Source organism: Anopheles maculipalpis, chromosome 3RL (genome assembly GCF_943734695.1).
Source record: "Anopheles maculipalpis chromosome 3RL, idAnoMacuDA_375_x, whole genome shotgun sequence".
NCBI lineage: Eukaryota > Metazoa > Arthropoda > Insecta > Diptera > Culicidae > Anopheles > Anopheles maculipalpis.
Genome location: NC_064872.1, coordinates 48228186 through 48245332, shown reverse-complemented (window position 1 = coordinate 48245332; position 17147 = coordinate 48228186). Strand labels below are relative to the sequence as shown.

At 41.7% G+C, this 17147-nt stretch overlaps 2 protein-coding genes across 2 annotated transcripts; one reads left to right on the top strand and one right to left on the bottom strand.

Moving 5' to 3' along the window:
- Positions 1 to 1440: 1440 nt before the first annotated feature.
- On the bottom strand, positions 1441 to 8452 carry LOC126560706 (uncharacterized). Its single transcript, XM_050216664.1, has 5 exons — positions 8393 to 8452; positions 7094 to 8330; positions 5861 to 6178; positions 2859 to 4007; positions 1441 to 1913 (listed from the first exon to the last, which is right to left on the bottom strand). Exons 1-5 carry the CDS (start codon positions 8450 to 8452, stop codon positions 1441 to 1443), a joined length of 3237 nt encoding a protein of 1078 aa, XP_050072621.1.
- A 1263-nt stretch (positions 8453 to 9715) lies between these two features.
- LOC126563667 (multivesicular body subunit 12B) lies at positions 9716 to 10841 on the top strand. The gene is made up of 4 exons (XM_050220312.1): positions 9716 to 10176; positions 10261 to 10399; positions 10476 to 10640; positions 10712 to 10841. Exons 1-4 carry the CDS (start codon positions 9716 to 9718, stop codon positions 10829 to 10831), a joined length of 885 nt encoding a protein of 294 aa, XP_050076269.1. The 3' UTR covers positions 10832 to 10841.
- The last annotated feature ends 6306 nt before the right edge of the window (positions 10842 to 17147 follow it).

Genomic DNA, 17147 nt, shown 5'->3' with positions numbered 1-17147 from the left:
TGAAGTTGGTGAGGACGTTGGGAGTACGAACAAAGTTTCAAATCCAGTTGCTCCCAATCGTCTGCTGTTAGAATTGGCATGATGCAAAAGACGCTGTATAGATAAATGGTTGAATCGATAGGGTAAAACGCATGGAATATCCTTAACATCAATTTAGTTATAAGTTCATACACATGTACCTACATATCGTTTTCACGCATCTTATCAAAATGAGAACCTTTCCAACTTGGTTTTGTTGAGGGTTATTCCAATAATTTAAAAATAGGAACGATTTGCTCCTGGTTTCAATTCCCTATGGTTCTAGTGAAGGGTCCTGTCGGTATGGTTGAAATATTTTCTTTGCCATACAGTCCGTCCATCGAAACCAAATCAACATCGGCAGCTGCTCTAAGAATCCGTATTGTTCTTCTAATTTATTCCATTTGCCATAGATAACAACCAACATATACACTGCTCACTGCTAGCTAAGAATCACAATCAAACTGCAGACCTGATTCTTGATATAGCGTGTAAGATTCTTGCTTGCTGGAGGAGATAAAGTCATCCTGAAATTCTTGTAGGATTCTTTGATCTTACATGTTAGAATAGAAAAAAACGCAAAAGAAAATTTTTCGAGCTTTAAGTTTATTTTCTCTTGGGAGAAATTATCATCTACATAACATTCTAAACAGCCAACTGAGAGTAGATACCACTTGATAACCAATACAACATAAAAAAACACCTGAACGTCCTTAAATCGAACGTGCTATAGTTGCTGTTGTTTTTTGATATTTTACTTTATTTTCAACGGACCGCACGAGGCCGCCTGAAGCGGGATGTTACAAAAAGTGAACAATATATGAATAAACGAATACATGGATGAAATAGATTACCACAGGGTAGGTCGCGCACAACGAAAACAAGTTAAAAACGCGGTGTGCAATTTGTTCGTTTTGTGACAGTCAAAAACAGCGTAAAATTCACGGAACATACATAAACACGGATCAGAGGCGTCAAATCGGGTACGGCGATCCTCTACGTCGAGCTGATCGATCGCAGCATGACGTTAAGGCTACGGCCATATAATAGGCCCGGCGAGTCAATCCGGCTGTCCAGGAGTCTTGCAACAAACAGCCTCCTGGCGGTGCAGTTTCGCTGGTTTAGCGACTAAAGGCATAGCAGTCGTCCAGTCGTTTTAATGCATCGAACCAAATGAGACATTTTCAGTGTAATGTGAGCATTTGGAATCATACCCGTTTTTGTATTGTAATTTCTCAGCGCAACAGATTACCAAAACACATTAAATTTAAAAAAATAAATCCCTGGTTTTATTTGTTTCTCGCCTTTTTCTTGTTAATGAGTACTTAGCAAATAAATAGAATTATAAAACGTAAAGTTTTCAACTTCCTTTTAGTCACATAGCTGACGATGCTACGACTTTAATTCGTGATAAAAAAAATGTTATTTTCGTTTTATATAAATTCGCATCAATGATGGGCTCTCCTTAACTATACGCATTTCTCGCACATGATGCACCGGAGCTGAAGATTTACGCAGGCTGTTGTATTTTTTTGACGTATTGTCTGCGAGGGAAAGGTTAAGGGTAACATTACTTACCACACATGTGGAAGTTACCTCTTCTTTGTCCCGAGCTTGAGCATTAGCAGTAGGGGCGGCATTCACTGACACTGGTAGTTGTTCCGCATTAGTTTGGGAACTTGTCGTCTCCGGTCTCGCACTATTGACTGGTTCTAGTATCGACCGGTCGATCAAATGCTGTGGGTGTGGGTCAGCTTGTATCGGGGCTTTAATGTCTTTCGAAGTGCACGCTTCCGGCTCGGGGCAGTTGCGCTTCACTGGTTGTGTCGTTTGAGTTTGCGGATTGAGCCTTTCCATATTATTCCCTTTAGTGAACGATACTCCGGTCGGAGTTGCTACCAAACGGCGTGGACCAAGTTGTTGTGGTTCTTTAATGCTTTTCGACGAACACGGCATTGGTTCTACACTGTTGCAATTCACTGATTGCATATTTTCAGCGTCACACAATTTTACTTTACCGCCCTCTTTCGATGGTTTTAAAAAAGCGTCTTTCGATTGCTTTTTAGTTAAATCGATCCGTTTCTCATCAGCATTTGTACGTAAGGCTGTTGGTATTTGCGTAGGGAATGGGGCTAAAGTTTTACTAGTCACAATTGTGATGGAATTGCTTGCTGATGATGTGGATGCGTTTGCAAAATCCTCCGTTTTACATTTACTAGAATTTGGAGCATTTCTCCATGTTTTCGATTTTTCATGTGCTTTCACATGTACCATCGACTTCGGAAACTCCTGTTTACTGGGTGCTTTCAACGGTTTTACTCGGTCATTGGTCGGCTGATCCTGCAGTACAACGCTGGGTACTGGCCGTTGTGCCATTTGCAATATTTTGCTAGAAGAGCTGGAAGAATGGATTGGCTGCTGTTGTTTGGGAACGGTGCTATTTTCACATTTTTTATCACTAACACTATCTGGTACAACTTTCACTTTCTTAGCCGTTTGCTTTGTGCATGATGGTGGCTGGTAGTTGTTATTTTCATTTTTCTGGCTACTTTTGTCCTTCGTTCGTAAAATAGGTAATCTTTTTTTAAGATTTTGCCACAAATTCTGCGAATCTGTTGGTATTTTAGTTCTGGCAATATTTTGCGAATGTTTGTCTGACCTGGTTGTACATTTCGTTGGTAAACGCATTGTTTGCACATGCTCGGAAGCTTTCTGATGTACCTTTATTCGTGCATCATCCTTATTCGATACACCAGCTTGTCGTCCAGCGTCTGGTCGTAAAGGCACATTTGATTCATTGCGTTCCGATTGTTTTAGCGCGCCACCTCCGTCTATTTCACCTGTTGACTTATGCGATAACTGCTTTGCTGTATGATCATCATCTGGGCAAAATCGTGCCATTGGTTTAGAGCTAAGTGGAGTTGAACATGTTCCTTCATTTTCGTAACTCGTTAATATTGTGGTCGTTGATTTTTGGCGAGCATCGTCATTCGAATTGTCCGTGGCGCTCGGTGGTGATACTCTGTCGGGTGCTTCATTCTTAATAGGCGTCTGAAAAAGAGATTCCATTATGTTGTATAACGTTGCGTCCGAAGGACTTGACGCGTAATAATTTGGCACATGTTGGTTTGTGTTCTGTGACGGCTTAGCCGGCGAGTGTACTACCACCATCGGTGTCATTAGCATGCTATCCCAAGCACTGTGCTTCATGGTCGGTGACTTTAATTTATTAGAAATACTGTCAAGGACAGAAGTGATCGGTAAAGCAATTGGTGAAAAGTACGTCGACGAAAGTTTGGTAGAAGGGGTACAGGATTGCTTTGCATCATCGACCATTGTCGTATTTTCTACCTTTTTTCTCTTACCCGTAATGCTAACTACACTATCGATAGACAACCTTCTTTTAGGAAAAATGCTAGACATCGACATCTTGCTGGCAGGTGTTGCTTTCTGTACATTGGCACTAGTCCTCTTCCGTAACCTTTCACGTATGGCCTCGGCGGTGGATACTTTAGCTTTACATCTGATCTCACTCATAGTATCAATGGGTGTACTGTTGGTTTCAACTTCAACTTCGGAAGCTACGCTCAATACAATCGTATCATTTTCACTGATCGTTTCCACATTCATTGGCAAACTTTCTGCATCCTCTCGGGTACTCTTTTCATGCTCATCGTCTTGCTCATTGAAAGTCATAAAGTAAGTTTGAATTGACATTGTCGTAGGTTCCGATGGTTGATTTACGCCACTCTCTAACACAGCAGAATAGCTGTTCGAACGTGTATCGTTCAAGTTCAAGCAAAGTGACTTGCTTTCACTCAATGAATTGCGTTCAGAAATTGATAATGAATGCTGCTGTTTGTCGTTCGTTGACCAATTATTTGTATTAGATGATTCAGCCGAAACTGAATTCTCCACAACACTGGTGAATAATGGTAACACACTGTTAGTCTCCCGATTATGCACCGGATCATCTTTTTTGGTTGTTACTGAACATGTCGAATTTTGTGTGTTATTCGCGGGGTCAGCATAGCTTTCATCCGGAGTGTTATTGGTTTCGTGCTGATCAGCCTGAGAAAATTCCGACACATCCACTTTTCTTCTTTCACGCTTCCGTGGCGGCGAGTTAGGCTCAGTATTCGCTGGCTCATTTTGAAAAACTTCATTGTTAGGCACTTTTTTAGTACTATATTCATAGTGCACATTAGTAGCTTTACTAATAAGTTTAGTTCTTGATTTTCTTTTACAAGATTTGTAGTGTTTGTCTTTCTTTTCTTCCGGCTGATTGGTACTGCTTTTGCCAGCAAAATTTGTTGAAGTGTTCGATTGAATGTCCTTACTATTTCCCTTTACATCGTCACAGCGTGTCATGTCGACTGCTATGCTACATGGATCGCCAGTACTATTCCCTGTACTGGTCTGGGATTCATCCAAGCTCATTGAATTTATGATGGGGTCATCACCCACAATAACTAAATGTGGGGCATCAATTTTGCTCGTAGCTAATGCATCTGCAATTGAAACTAAGGATTTCATTACGTCAATATATTCATTCATTCATCATTCAATAGATTCAATAGACAATAGGACAATAAAGCTTGCGAAAAAAAAACTATTTGCAACACATTCTGCTAATTATTCATTATACTTACCAAGGGTCGTTGGATCTGCTTGTTTGGTTATTTCTTTTTGACTCGATTCTTGTAGCTGCCGATTTGTAGCTTTTGATTGAATTGTATTACACTGGGAAGACTCCAAACTTTCGTCGTTTCGTTCACATTTCAATAATGATTCATGTGAGTCGTCTTTTGCTGCTTTCAGAGTGCCAAACTTGTTTTGTTGCTCCTCCTTCCTAGCATCGTTTTTTTCATCATTACCAGAGACACTTCTTAATTTCCTTTTGGATAACTTTTTACGCTTGTCCTTCTTCTCATCTAGCACGTTGTTAATGTTGATTTGAGCGTGTTTTGCATCATCACTTGAACGAATGTCCTTAATGTTCCTCACTTCGACTTCATTGCGTACGATATCGACTAGTATGCTACATGAACCGTCAGCATTAATACCTGTTCCTGAGTTGTCAGCTTCATGGACTGAACGTGGGTCATCAGTTTTGCTTCCTTCTAATGTATCTGCAGCTGAAACTGTGCAATTCGTTATGTTAATTCCTATATTCATCTGATACATCATCTGCGAACGTTCCATTATACTTACTAGGGGCAGTTGGATCCGCAATATTCATCACTGTCGAAGATGTCCGGTCTTGTGGTTGATTCGGGAGAATTTTGTGGCAATTTTTTGTAGTGCTTGTTTGAATTGTATCATACTGAGAAGATTCCAAACTAATTTCCGTTCGTCCACATTGCAACGGTGATGGATTTAGCTCGTTACTAGTAGGTTTTAGATGACATAGCTTATTTTGTTGTATCTCTCTTCTGGCTTCGTTTTTTTCATCACCACCAGGTTCACTTCTTGATTTAGTTTTGGGTGATTTGTTCCGCGTGTCTTCCTTCTTATCTAGCTCATTGTCAATGTTAATTTGAGCGTGTTTTGTTGCATCAAATGTGCCAATATTTCCAAAATGTCCCTTTCCATCTTCATTACGCTCCATGTTGACGGATATGCTACACGCATCTTCAACGCTTATCTCTGTCTTATAGCTATCTGCATCCAAGCTCTTAGATTTCATGATAATATCGTCACTCACATTGTCTAGTAAAACATCAGTATTGCCCCTTACAATTTTTTCTGCAATTGAAACTTTTAATTTCGTTGATGTTAATGTTTTCATTATTTAATAGAATGTTTGCAACAGTTTATGCAAACGTTTCATTATACTTACCAGGGGCAATTAAATCTGCGTGTTTGGTTGCTTCTTGTTGACTCGATTTCTGTAGCTGTCGATTTGCAGCTTTTGACTGAATTGTATTATGCTGGTAAGAATCCAAACATTCGACTTTTCGTTCAAATTCCAATAATGATTCATTTGGCTCATCTGTTGTTGCCTCCTGTGGGCAAAGCTTATTTTGTTGCTCCTTTTTCCCAGCATCGTTATTTTCATCATCAGCAGCTGCACTTCTTGATTTGCTTTTGGATGCTTTGTTCCGCTTGTCCTGTTTCTTATCAGAGGCGTTGGTAATGTTGGTTTGAATATGATGTTCTGCATCAATTGAACCAATGTCTTTACTATTCCTCTTTTCTACTTCATTGCGTGTCATTTCGATTGTTATGCTACATGCATCGTCAACAATTATCTCTCTCCTAGCGCTATCAGCTTCATCCAATTGCGAAGATTTTATGTTGAGGCCTCCACTCACATTGACTGAAAGTGGGACATCAGTTTTGCCCCCAGATAATGTATCTGCAATTGAAACTGAGGATTTCGTTACGTTAATGTTCTCATTATGCAATCGACACTTTGTGACACTTGCTGTAAATCTTTCATTATACTAACCAAGGACATTTGGGTCTTTGTGTTTGGTTGTGGTCGACGATGTTGATACTTGTAGCTGGTTCAAACAGATTTCATGGCCTTCGTTTGTTTGAATTTGATCATGCTTGGAAAATTCCATACTTTCGTCCTTTCGTTGACGCTTAAATGGTGTTGCATGTGGCTCAGCTTTTGCCATCATATGTTGGCAAATGTTTTCTTGCATTTCTTGATTACCATCGCTTTGTACATCATCAGCATGTACAATTTTTAATTTTCTTTTGAATGATTTGTTGTGCATGTGCTTGTGTTCATCCATCTCATTGATCCTGTTGATTTGAACGTGATTTGCTGAATCGTTTGAACCGACATTGTCACAACTCCCCTTTCCGACTTCGGCTATCGGCATATCGGCTAGCGTGTTACATGCATCACCTGCACTGGAGCTGCCAGATTCACTATTCAAATTCGCCGATTTTAACATGTGGTCGTCACTGACATTCCTCGAATTTGGTTCGTCACTTATCCTCCCAGCTGATGTATATGTAGTCAATAATACTGTAGATTCCGATAGGTGAACGTTTTCATCGTGGTTTTGCAATCGAGTGTTTGAATTGCCTTCTGCAAATGATTCAGCATAGTTACTGGCGGGAGGTGCTTCTGTTATTAACGATAACGGTGTTTCACTGTATGCTTTCTTAGGCTGATAGCTATTGCCATTAACTGCTGTTTGATTGTCTTGCATTTGTTGAATGAATCCCTCAGTCCGTTTCTTTTGCATCCTTGAATCATCACATATTTGTACTGTAGTATTAGTGTCCACTGTTTCTAAAGATTTACTACAATTTGGAGAACTCCGGTGAAATGATTTGTTCGATGTACTAGGCTGCTCCCATGTGTTCGAAGCAATCTCTTGCCGCTTGGTTTCTATGTTTTTTTGTTTCATCTGCTTAATTTTATGATCTGAATCTGTATTTGTCACCGTTTCATGGTTTGCTCTGTCAGAAAATTCTGGCGTTCGACGGTCAATATCCTTATGTGCTTGTTTATGCTCAGAAAGCCTGGTATTACTCTTATGGCGATCGTCAGCTTTGCTCGGTTTGTGGCGGTCAGTTGCATGTTTTTGACTAGAACTTCGTTCCTGTTCCCGTGTATGACATTTGACGAGCTTTTGGTGTTTTTTGCTACTAACATTGTGTGTTTCTTTAACACGGCTTCGCTCTCTGCTACGATGGTTCTTGTGACTTTCGTGACGATCATGGTGGCTGTTACGATGCCGATCACGGTGTCTATCACGATCACGGTCTCTGTCACTATCGTGCTCGCGATTACGATTACGATTTCGATCTTGATCGCGGTCACGATATCGATCCAGCTCGTGATCGCGATTCCGCTCCTGATCCCGGTGTCGTTCTTTTTCACTATTGGTTGTTCTATCTCGACAGTGACTTCGATCTCGCTCTGAAATTACTTTGCTTTTGTGCACCCAATCCTGCTCACGATCCCGGTTGTGGTTCGATTCTCTAACGTCATCAATCCTACTTTTGCTTCGTTTACGATCGCTACATTCAACGGAGCGATTTTGTGCTTCGACATAAGCCGGATGCGGTAACGTTGTTTGAGTAAACTTAGTTTCATACTTTACACTTTTAGCAACATGGTCGTTTCGCCTGAACACGACATTATCACACTGTTTACTTAAGTCACTAATTGTTGCATCCTTTCTTTTGATCTCAGCTTTGGCGGTCAGCAGCAGCGATGACACATTTTCGAGCAATATTTCATTCTTTCGAACGATGTCTGTTTTCTCTTGTTCTACCGCATTCACCTTTTCCTGAAGTTCTTTTATCTTTTGCTGTAGCGCCACAAGCTGTTGGCTTTCCTAAAATGTATGAAGTTTTTCAGTGAAGGTGATGTGGATACGGATAAGGTTAGCGAACGCACCTGTTTAGCTTCCTGCTCGATGTGCTCGAGATCCCCATATATATCAAAGTCTTCCGACATTTTATTAGCGGCTTTTATGCGCAAAACCACTGAATTGGTCGCAACCTTTTCTAAAGAACAGTATTATTTACTTCAGCAACATCGAACGTAGCTGTCACAGTGTTGCTTCGATTGTTTGGCGCTCTTTCGACCAACTGTCATGCACAACCAGCACGCGGCTACACGTACGTATCGGAATGTGCGCTCACGTTTTATTCTATCCTGTTTCAGTTGCGCTTTTTACCTTTTGCATGTAAATAAATTATGAACCGTTCAAAATACGCCAATTCGTGCCCAACAGGACAAAAATCACACATTTTCCTGAGAGAAGAAGTGATTTGCAAATTCGTGTGGTTATTTGCCCCCGTTTTGTCGAAATGAGCTTTCATAACAGACTGCCTGTAATTGCTGGACGATACGACCTTTCCGTCAGTTATTGTTCAATACTTCATTCTTGGTGATTTTGTTGTTTTTCTTTCTTCTTTTTTGTAACGCGCACTGTCAAGACTCTACTGTGATTTATTTATGTTTACGGGAAACAGTATTTTAGAAATTCCAATGATTCAGACAAAAGGTTGGTCAAGAACTAGTTTAACTTCTGCAATTGTACTGCATTGTACGTATTAATTAGTATCATTTTGCAGTTTTGCAGTTGCATTCTTATAATAAAGTGTTAATTATAATGAAGTGTTCTGAAAGCTCGCCTGTTGAACTGAATCATCACCGGATCTTTCATGTGTTCCCATTCTATCACTTTTTACGGCAATTGTTGAGTGATATTGACACAAAGATTGGGTTATTTATTCCAATCAATTTTATCACTTTCGCCCGGACACTAAACTAAAACCATCGCCAGACATACTTTAGAACACAAAGAATCCTTGAGCATACATTAAGCATTGTCGAGTTCTGTATAGGTATGTGTATGTGTGCTGAAATCATAAGCATACATTTGTATGTCTGGTGAGATGGTGTTGAAGTACTTCATATGTGCTTCAAGTAGAAAGCATTAATGTGTTTTGTCTATGTGATAAAATAATGTAAATATGGTATTTCCAACGACGGCACGTTTCAAACCAATGAATCAAAGGACAACATGTTTCTTGCTCGAAAGAGTCATGATGTTAATCAACATTCGAAATTATGCATCCAAACATCATCATGAACAACATTATCATCAAAATCTTCCTTTCTTTCCTTTCAGATTTTTAATATATGGTGTTATATATGGTATTTTAATACATTACCCGCCTTCTACATAAGCCAAACGGACCAAAATCCAAGATGTCAAAACCCAGCACGCAACAGCAAAAGAACATTTTGAACACCGTTATTGGTGCTTTGCCGGACAACCGGCCGATAACATCGCTACAGCTTGTAGAAGAGTTTGAGAAATGCCCAAAACATTTTCAGCCCATCAATAAGACCTACGATCAAGACCAAGATGCCGATTTATGGCGCGAGAAAATGCTGATCGGAAAACGGACGACAAGGTATTTGTGTCAATCCAAATCGGAAGGACTGCCAGGCTACATTGTGGAGACGCTGAAAATAATAAACGAAAAGGAAATCACTCCCGAGGGCTTCTCGCAGCTGACGAGAACTGCTGACACGGAGCAGAAGGCATGGCGCAAAAAGCAACTCGTCTATCGGCTCGCTAAAAAGGGTTCCGCCAAACAGGCCATTACGGATATCATTCTGTGTTCGAGGCTCCGCCAAGCTCCGGAAGGTTTTACATTGGCCGGGTATGAAAAAAATGACAGGGGGCTTCATTTCCACGTTCCATTTTAAGGCCAGTTGAAGCAAGAATATTTCTTTTGTTTTTTTAGAGATATAAACGGAATTCTGGTGTGCTTTAAATTATCACCGGTGCCCCATCGTCCATCTCCAAGCGTTCCGTCCCGGCAGAGTATAACTGACCTTGAGAAAACTATTGAAAATTTAAAGATACAGTCAAGTGTGAGTAATGTATGTAACTATAATTTCGATCGCACATAAGCTTTACCGCAATGTGTTTATTTGAGTTATTGTTTGTATTCTACAGCCACAAGAAAATGAGTACGTGCAACTGTTATCGTCATATCAGCTTTCACCAAAGCGTGTAGCCCCTAAGCCTCCCATGTATTCAACCGGTACGTTGAATATTCACACCGACGTGGAAGGCGTTCCATTTGTGCTCAATCCCGCCTTAAAACAATACTCCACCAATGTAAGCTCGAACGCTCCCCTAGGTAGGGTAATCAGCGTTCAATTGATAATTGTTTTTGGTTATCGTTTCAGATCCCTGCCGTATATGAACTGGCCGACGCACAGCTAGAATATGATTTCCATTTAGAAAGGCAAGTACTGTGCACCACCAAATCGCAAAATGTTCAATTGACAAATCCGTTCTTCCAATGAGCCAAACCATTGCGTTTTTTAAAGCTGAAATTACGAAAATTATGCATGAGCTACAGTCAGTTTAAACCACCCATAAAAAATTATATGGAATCATTTAGCTACGAGAAGATTTGATACCATTCTTATATATTAAAGAAATAGCAAAGCTCGAATGTACTACAGGATACATAATGCATTGATCTGTAGAGATATTATCATCGTGTACTTGCCCAAATGCACAAATTTGTGTAGAATAACATATTTTACAGTAATCTTCCATTAGAGGAGCACGCGCGCCATACGATTTGCGGGTCGCATGTCAAGGAATAGCGAAAAGATCTTTTATCGAGAGTATCGTTTTGACTGAGAATTAAATAAAACATCATTACATGCATGTTTTATATCTAATTCTAATTCATTTTACATTTAGTAACATGCCACCCACTTGCATGCGGGGTGTATGCTATATGCACACTTATAGTTAATTTTCTGTTCTCATGAAATCACCAGAACCAGAAAACTGGTGTAATATTTTTCCATGTGACCCGCGAGTTGAAATGAGTTTGACATCTCTGTGGTAGAGTATAGTAAGAGATTGAAAAGGAATGTTTTTGTGTCACAATCAAATGTATTCAGTTATTTAGTAGTCGTTTAGTAGTGGTAGCAGTAGCAGTAGTTATTTAAGCCGTATAACGATTATAATCCATCATGAACGACTCCAAATTATAGTAAATCTGGGTTCAAAACCACAACAATTCCTCCCATGCTGAATGACCGACTAGTTCAGGTTAGATTCAGGCAACAAATTCGAAGCATTAATGAAGTGTTACCGAACACACTTAGTTATATACCTTCTCGATGAAAGATTGCAAACTATTTTATTTTGAATGCTCAATTCAATTACTGCAGAATACAGACTTGTTCGTTCGTATTTCCTCTAATTAATAATGAAAAAATAATACACATTGGTTTAGAACGCGCGAGTACTCTTTTTGTCATTTAAAAACATACAACCAGTGTTTCCGATGCAAACCTGTACTATCGGACAGTATCTCAGTTTTGTAAGCGATTCGCACGAGATGGGAATAGATATTCGTTGTTTCTTTGACGAATAACACGTTAATCAAAATCTAATTATCCAGCTCCTCAACCATCAAAAAAAAGATGCAAAACTAAAACAATAAAGAGCAAGATTGAATAAAACAAATACAAATTGAAATCAAGAAAATGCAAAACTTTTTCTTACCGCCGTGAATTTTTATCACTATTCTCAGTTCAACGTATCGCTACAAAGTACTCCATTACTGAATTATGGTTTTTATTTTATCGGAAATCATCAGATAAGACTGAAATGAGCAAACACAGAGAGTAATGAATTGCTGTTAAAAAGATAATAAAGTTTGAATTGAACTTGATCGTTGTGTTATGTTATTATTATCTAAATAAATTATGCATTGAATTATCGAATCGAGTTATCAACGCGTTCGCCTCGCGTTCTGAAAGGTCTTTATCGAGGTACTGAAGTCAAAGTTTGAGTAAACCTCTTTAAATACTCTACATATGACGGTGTGAGGCGCACACCCGACTGATACGTGAAGCAGCAAGAGTTGGATTGATGATCAATGCGACGAAGACGAAATGTTGCCGGAAGCTCTGATTGTGATAGAGCCCGAGTGGGAAGCAGCGTGTTAGTCGATGGCGTCAACCTCGAGGTAGTAGAGGAGTTCTGCTATCTTGGGACTGTCTTAACTTCGGATAACGATGTCAGCAGCGAAATCCGGAGACGCATTGTTCAGGGGAATCGTGCCTACTACGGCCTTCACCGTGTGCTGAGATCTAGAAGACATCGAGACCGTACGACATGTGAGATATATCGCACACTGATTCGCCCGGTGCGGAGGATGCAAACGCTCTTGGCGTGTTTGAGCGCCACTACACTACAAACACTAATTTCGTTTAATTAATAATTTTTCAGTGCACAAAAATCACTCAGACATTGCTGGCGCTCCCATGATTTAGTTTTTTCTACGAGGTGGCCCCTTCTCAGTTACCGTGCGGTACGGTACATACAATAACTCGTTACTCGGCAATTGCGAGCATTTCGCTGTTGGGTATCTTTATATCACAAATTCAAAAGTCTTCACACGACAGGACAGGAACTTAAATCCCATCCGAACCGTTCCCCTGTAGTGAGGACTGACTGTCCAACTACCGTGGTATCCATATTTCTTGTAAATCATTAAATGGTTGGAAGGCATGACCTAGCCGCTATGCCAAGCTTAGTAAAGCTAAGAAAAAGAAGAAGGTGGCACACTGGCACACCTTCCAGCAATAAACGGTCTAACTTTATGAGGTGAGGTGTTAGAGTTGTCCGTTTATTGCTAACGTGCGTTGAGATCCAAATGGACCCTAAAGTGCGTGAAACACAGGTTTCCCATGTTTTCCAGTTGACTAACTGCCAAAAGAAACCATTCAAGCACTCCATATTTACCGGATGCGGATGTTTGACTTCTCAGCGTTGAGTAGAAAAAGTGCCAAAAAAAGCCGAAAATGACTGGAAAACACCCCTAAACAAAGCAGTGTAGAAAGGGCGTTCGGGATAATTTTGACAGTTACATTTTTGTTTATATCTCGTGATGGAGTTGGCATAGGAAAACAACCAATACGTAATTCGTCAACTAAAAGTGTACGGAACAAGCAGCGAAAACATTCCGTGATAAAAAAAATGCCAAAAAAGAGTACATTGTGGAAGCGGATCACATGCATCATGATGATCCGCGCCGGACGCGACAACCGCCGACACGTTTAACACCCAGAACAACCGGTGGCTGGCTTACTGCCCGGCCACCGGTTGTTCTCCCAGACGGTGATGGTGTTTTCCTGCGTGTCATCGGAAGGGGACGTGATGCCGCCCCACTTTTTCGAGCAGGGGCTGAGGCTGAACGCGGACGGGTACATTTCCATGCTGGACACCGTCGTAAAACCTTGGATCACTAGAGTGGCCAATTGTAGACCGTACGTGTTCCAGCAGGATTCCGCTCCGTGCCATACAGCCTCCAAAACGATAAAGTGGTTGGCGACCAATTTCACCGACTTCACCGCGCCGAATGTGTGGCCTCCCAGCTCCCTGGATCTTAATCCAATGGATTATTTCTTGTGGGACGCGGTGGAACGGGACACCAACAGAACCTCCAGCAACACCAAGGCGGAGCTCAGGTCCGTTTTCGCGCCCCTACCCCGCGAAACTGTCGCCAGGGCTTGTTCCCGGTTCCGGAGACGGGTGGAGGCCGTAATAGAAGCCGAGGGCGGATATTTTGAATAAAATGAATAAAATACATGGTAAGCTACTATTTCTAAAACAAAAAAAAATTTCCCCGATGATTAATTTTGCCATAAATTTTATTTTCTTTCTCCGTAGGTTACTGTCAAAATTATTCCGAACGCCCTGCATATATGTATATAATGCAGTTCGACACTTTTTTTAGAGTTTATTTGCGGTTTAAAAGTACAATTTTCTCACGTTGGTCAAGCTGTTGACTTGTTGCTGACATCGGTTGGTCAACTGGTGGATGGCTTAAGACGTTGGTTGACGATTGCTGGTTCGCTGGCGTCGACAGGATGCACGTGTCTACGCGTTGGGGTGATTTACTGTTACGCATCGACGAATACGCTTGGCCACGTGGTAGCATCTCAAGGTATGTAACTCCTCCAGGGTGGAGAGAAACAGTTTTTATTGTTCTCCTGTTGAAAATGATAGCAAATGCTGTCAAGGGAATAGGTCAATATGGTTGAGGTTGCTAACTTTATAAGCAGTTAGAATGCTTCAATGAACGATCTCCATCTTTTTGTTATTTTCAAAGTCATCCTGTCGTATCTGAGCTTTCAGTTGAGTTCATTATTCTTTCACAATATGATTATGCTCAATTGATAACAGTTTTGCATATGAAGGTTTGGTTACCTATTGTTAATTTTGTTGAAGTGAATGAGCAAGTTCTCGTTAGTGATAATGTCCTCTGCACCACGATTCGAATTAAGCGCCATTCCTTGAGCGCTGTCAACAAATAAGAATCCATCGTCCATAAGCCGTTATTCTGTTTATTCTTAACAAAATTTTACAACCATTTAACATACCTTTTAATGCACAACTGATAGGTTTTGTCTCCTGTTACTCGCATAATTATTTCTGCCACTGACATTCTCGGATCAAACGCCTCACCTCCTGTGTGATGCACCAAGACCATCTGATCCTATAGTCTAAGCTACGATGTCGCTACGACATAGCGACATTATTACTAGGATTTGGAACAGTTTTTTTCATTGAATTGCGCCCCTTTCTTTAAACAAGAAATGTCGAACTGTTGAAATCGATGTTAAACTTTCAAAAAATCTAAAAATTCTTATTTCAGCTTTTTCTCCGTTGCCCCGTGTAAGTAGCTGGTGTACGGGTCAGTTTCTCAAAAAACAATCACATGTTGAGAAAATTTCCTGAGAATTTCTCATTATCTTGAAATCTTTCGTGGCTCGTGCCCTTTACAAATTATTTTTTGTCTGTTTCCATGTTCTGTGCAGTTTATTTTTTGTTCCACTTCCATGTACAATTATTTTAAATAATTATACTATTACTTGTGTTGGAAACTTTATAAGGTTCTCAACGCCCTGTCAGTTAGGAAGTACGAAGAAGAATAGAAGAAAATAGAAGAATAAGAAGGATCAGAAAAGGGCAGGACGAGCCTGCCCCGGGATCAGTTAGGGAACGATCGATTCATTCGAAAACGTATCACGAGCGGATAAAGATCGGAAAATTAATATTAGCGCGCGCGAACAGCGGACTAATTTTTTGGCTCTTTCTTTCTTTCTCTCTATTGTATCTCAAGAGCTTGGTAATAAAGAAAAGCTCAGTACACTGAAAAGGCAAAAGAAGTCGCTCGTTTTTTAACATTCCAAAAAATTATCCGACTTCGATAATAGAAACGTGAACGAAAGTAGTGACGCTAATTTTACTTGCACTGGTAACACTTGTTTCGCGGAGCGGAAAGTATAGTAAGCTAGGCGTGCGAGTGAGAAAAAGTGTAAAGTGAAATGGAGCAGAGTAAAGCGAGTCGTATACCGCGAGCAGAGGATACTCTAGTGGCGAGTCCGGAGATGGAACGCGAGGACAGCGGAAACGTTTCCGGCGGGGCAACCCGATTATCATCAACTCCGGGAGCACGGCGAGTTCTATCGTCGGGAGGAAACACCCTGAGGAGCGTAACCATCCCTGCACTAAGCACGGCAGCATCGTCCGAACAAACACAGGTGAGCCACGAAGAGGCCCGCGAAACGCGGAGAACGCGTTTGCAGGAGCTTGAGCGCGAGATGCAGACGCTGATGGACGCCGAAAACAACGATGGCGCATCGTCCATCGCTCAGCGTCCTAGTTGCAGCACTGGGGGGACGCGTTATCCCGAATTCGCGGAGTGGGTGCGCGGTTTCGACGAGTCCGTGCGCGCGGCTGACCTGCATGGAGATGGCTTCTCGCGAGGTCACGTTGTCGGGGCCAAAGGTCATGACCTCGGGCATTACGGCGCGACACCATCAGCACACGCGACACTACCGAGAAACACAACAAACCAGGGTAGCGTCGCGACACACACACCAACACACTGTGCGACACATGTGGGCTACGCAACACACACGGGATACGCGACGCACCAGGGATACGCGACACAACCAGGATGCGCGACACTACCGTGCTGTGTAGGCCACACAGCACATACACACACACTACCGCCGTACACCACATATTCCCAAACACTGCCGCCACACACTGCATCAACACAACCCGCATTTACACAGTCACATCTTGGTGCCACAATGCTCAGCCAGAGCCAGATAGCGGCTCGCCAACCGGTGCCCCGCGACTTGCCGATGTTTTCAGGAGACGTGGAAGCCTGGCCGCTTTTTATAGCGACGTATAACCGCACCAACGTCTCCTGCGGTTACACGGATGATGAAGACATCGGCCGCCTGCAGCATGCGCTGAGAGGAGCGGCACTCGAAGCTGTGGGACACCTTTTGTCCTTTCCGGGTGGTTTGAAGGAGGCTATGGCAACCCTGCACGCGCGTTTCGGAAGACCCGATTTGATCGTCGAATCGATGATCGAGAAGATCAGGAGGATGGCACCCCCGAAGGTTGACAGGTTGACAACGGTAGTGGATTTCGGATTCGCAGTGAAGCGTTTGGTGGGAGCGATGACGGCGTCCGGGCTACGAGGCTACATGTACGACGTAGCCCTCCTAAAAGAGTTGGTTAGAAAGCTGCCACCCGTCATATGCATTGACTGGGCGCGTGCTAGGA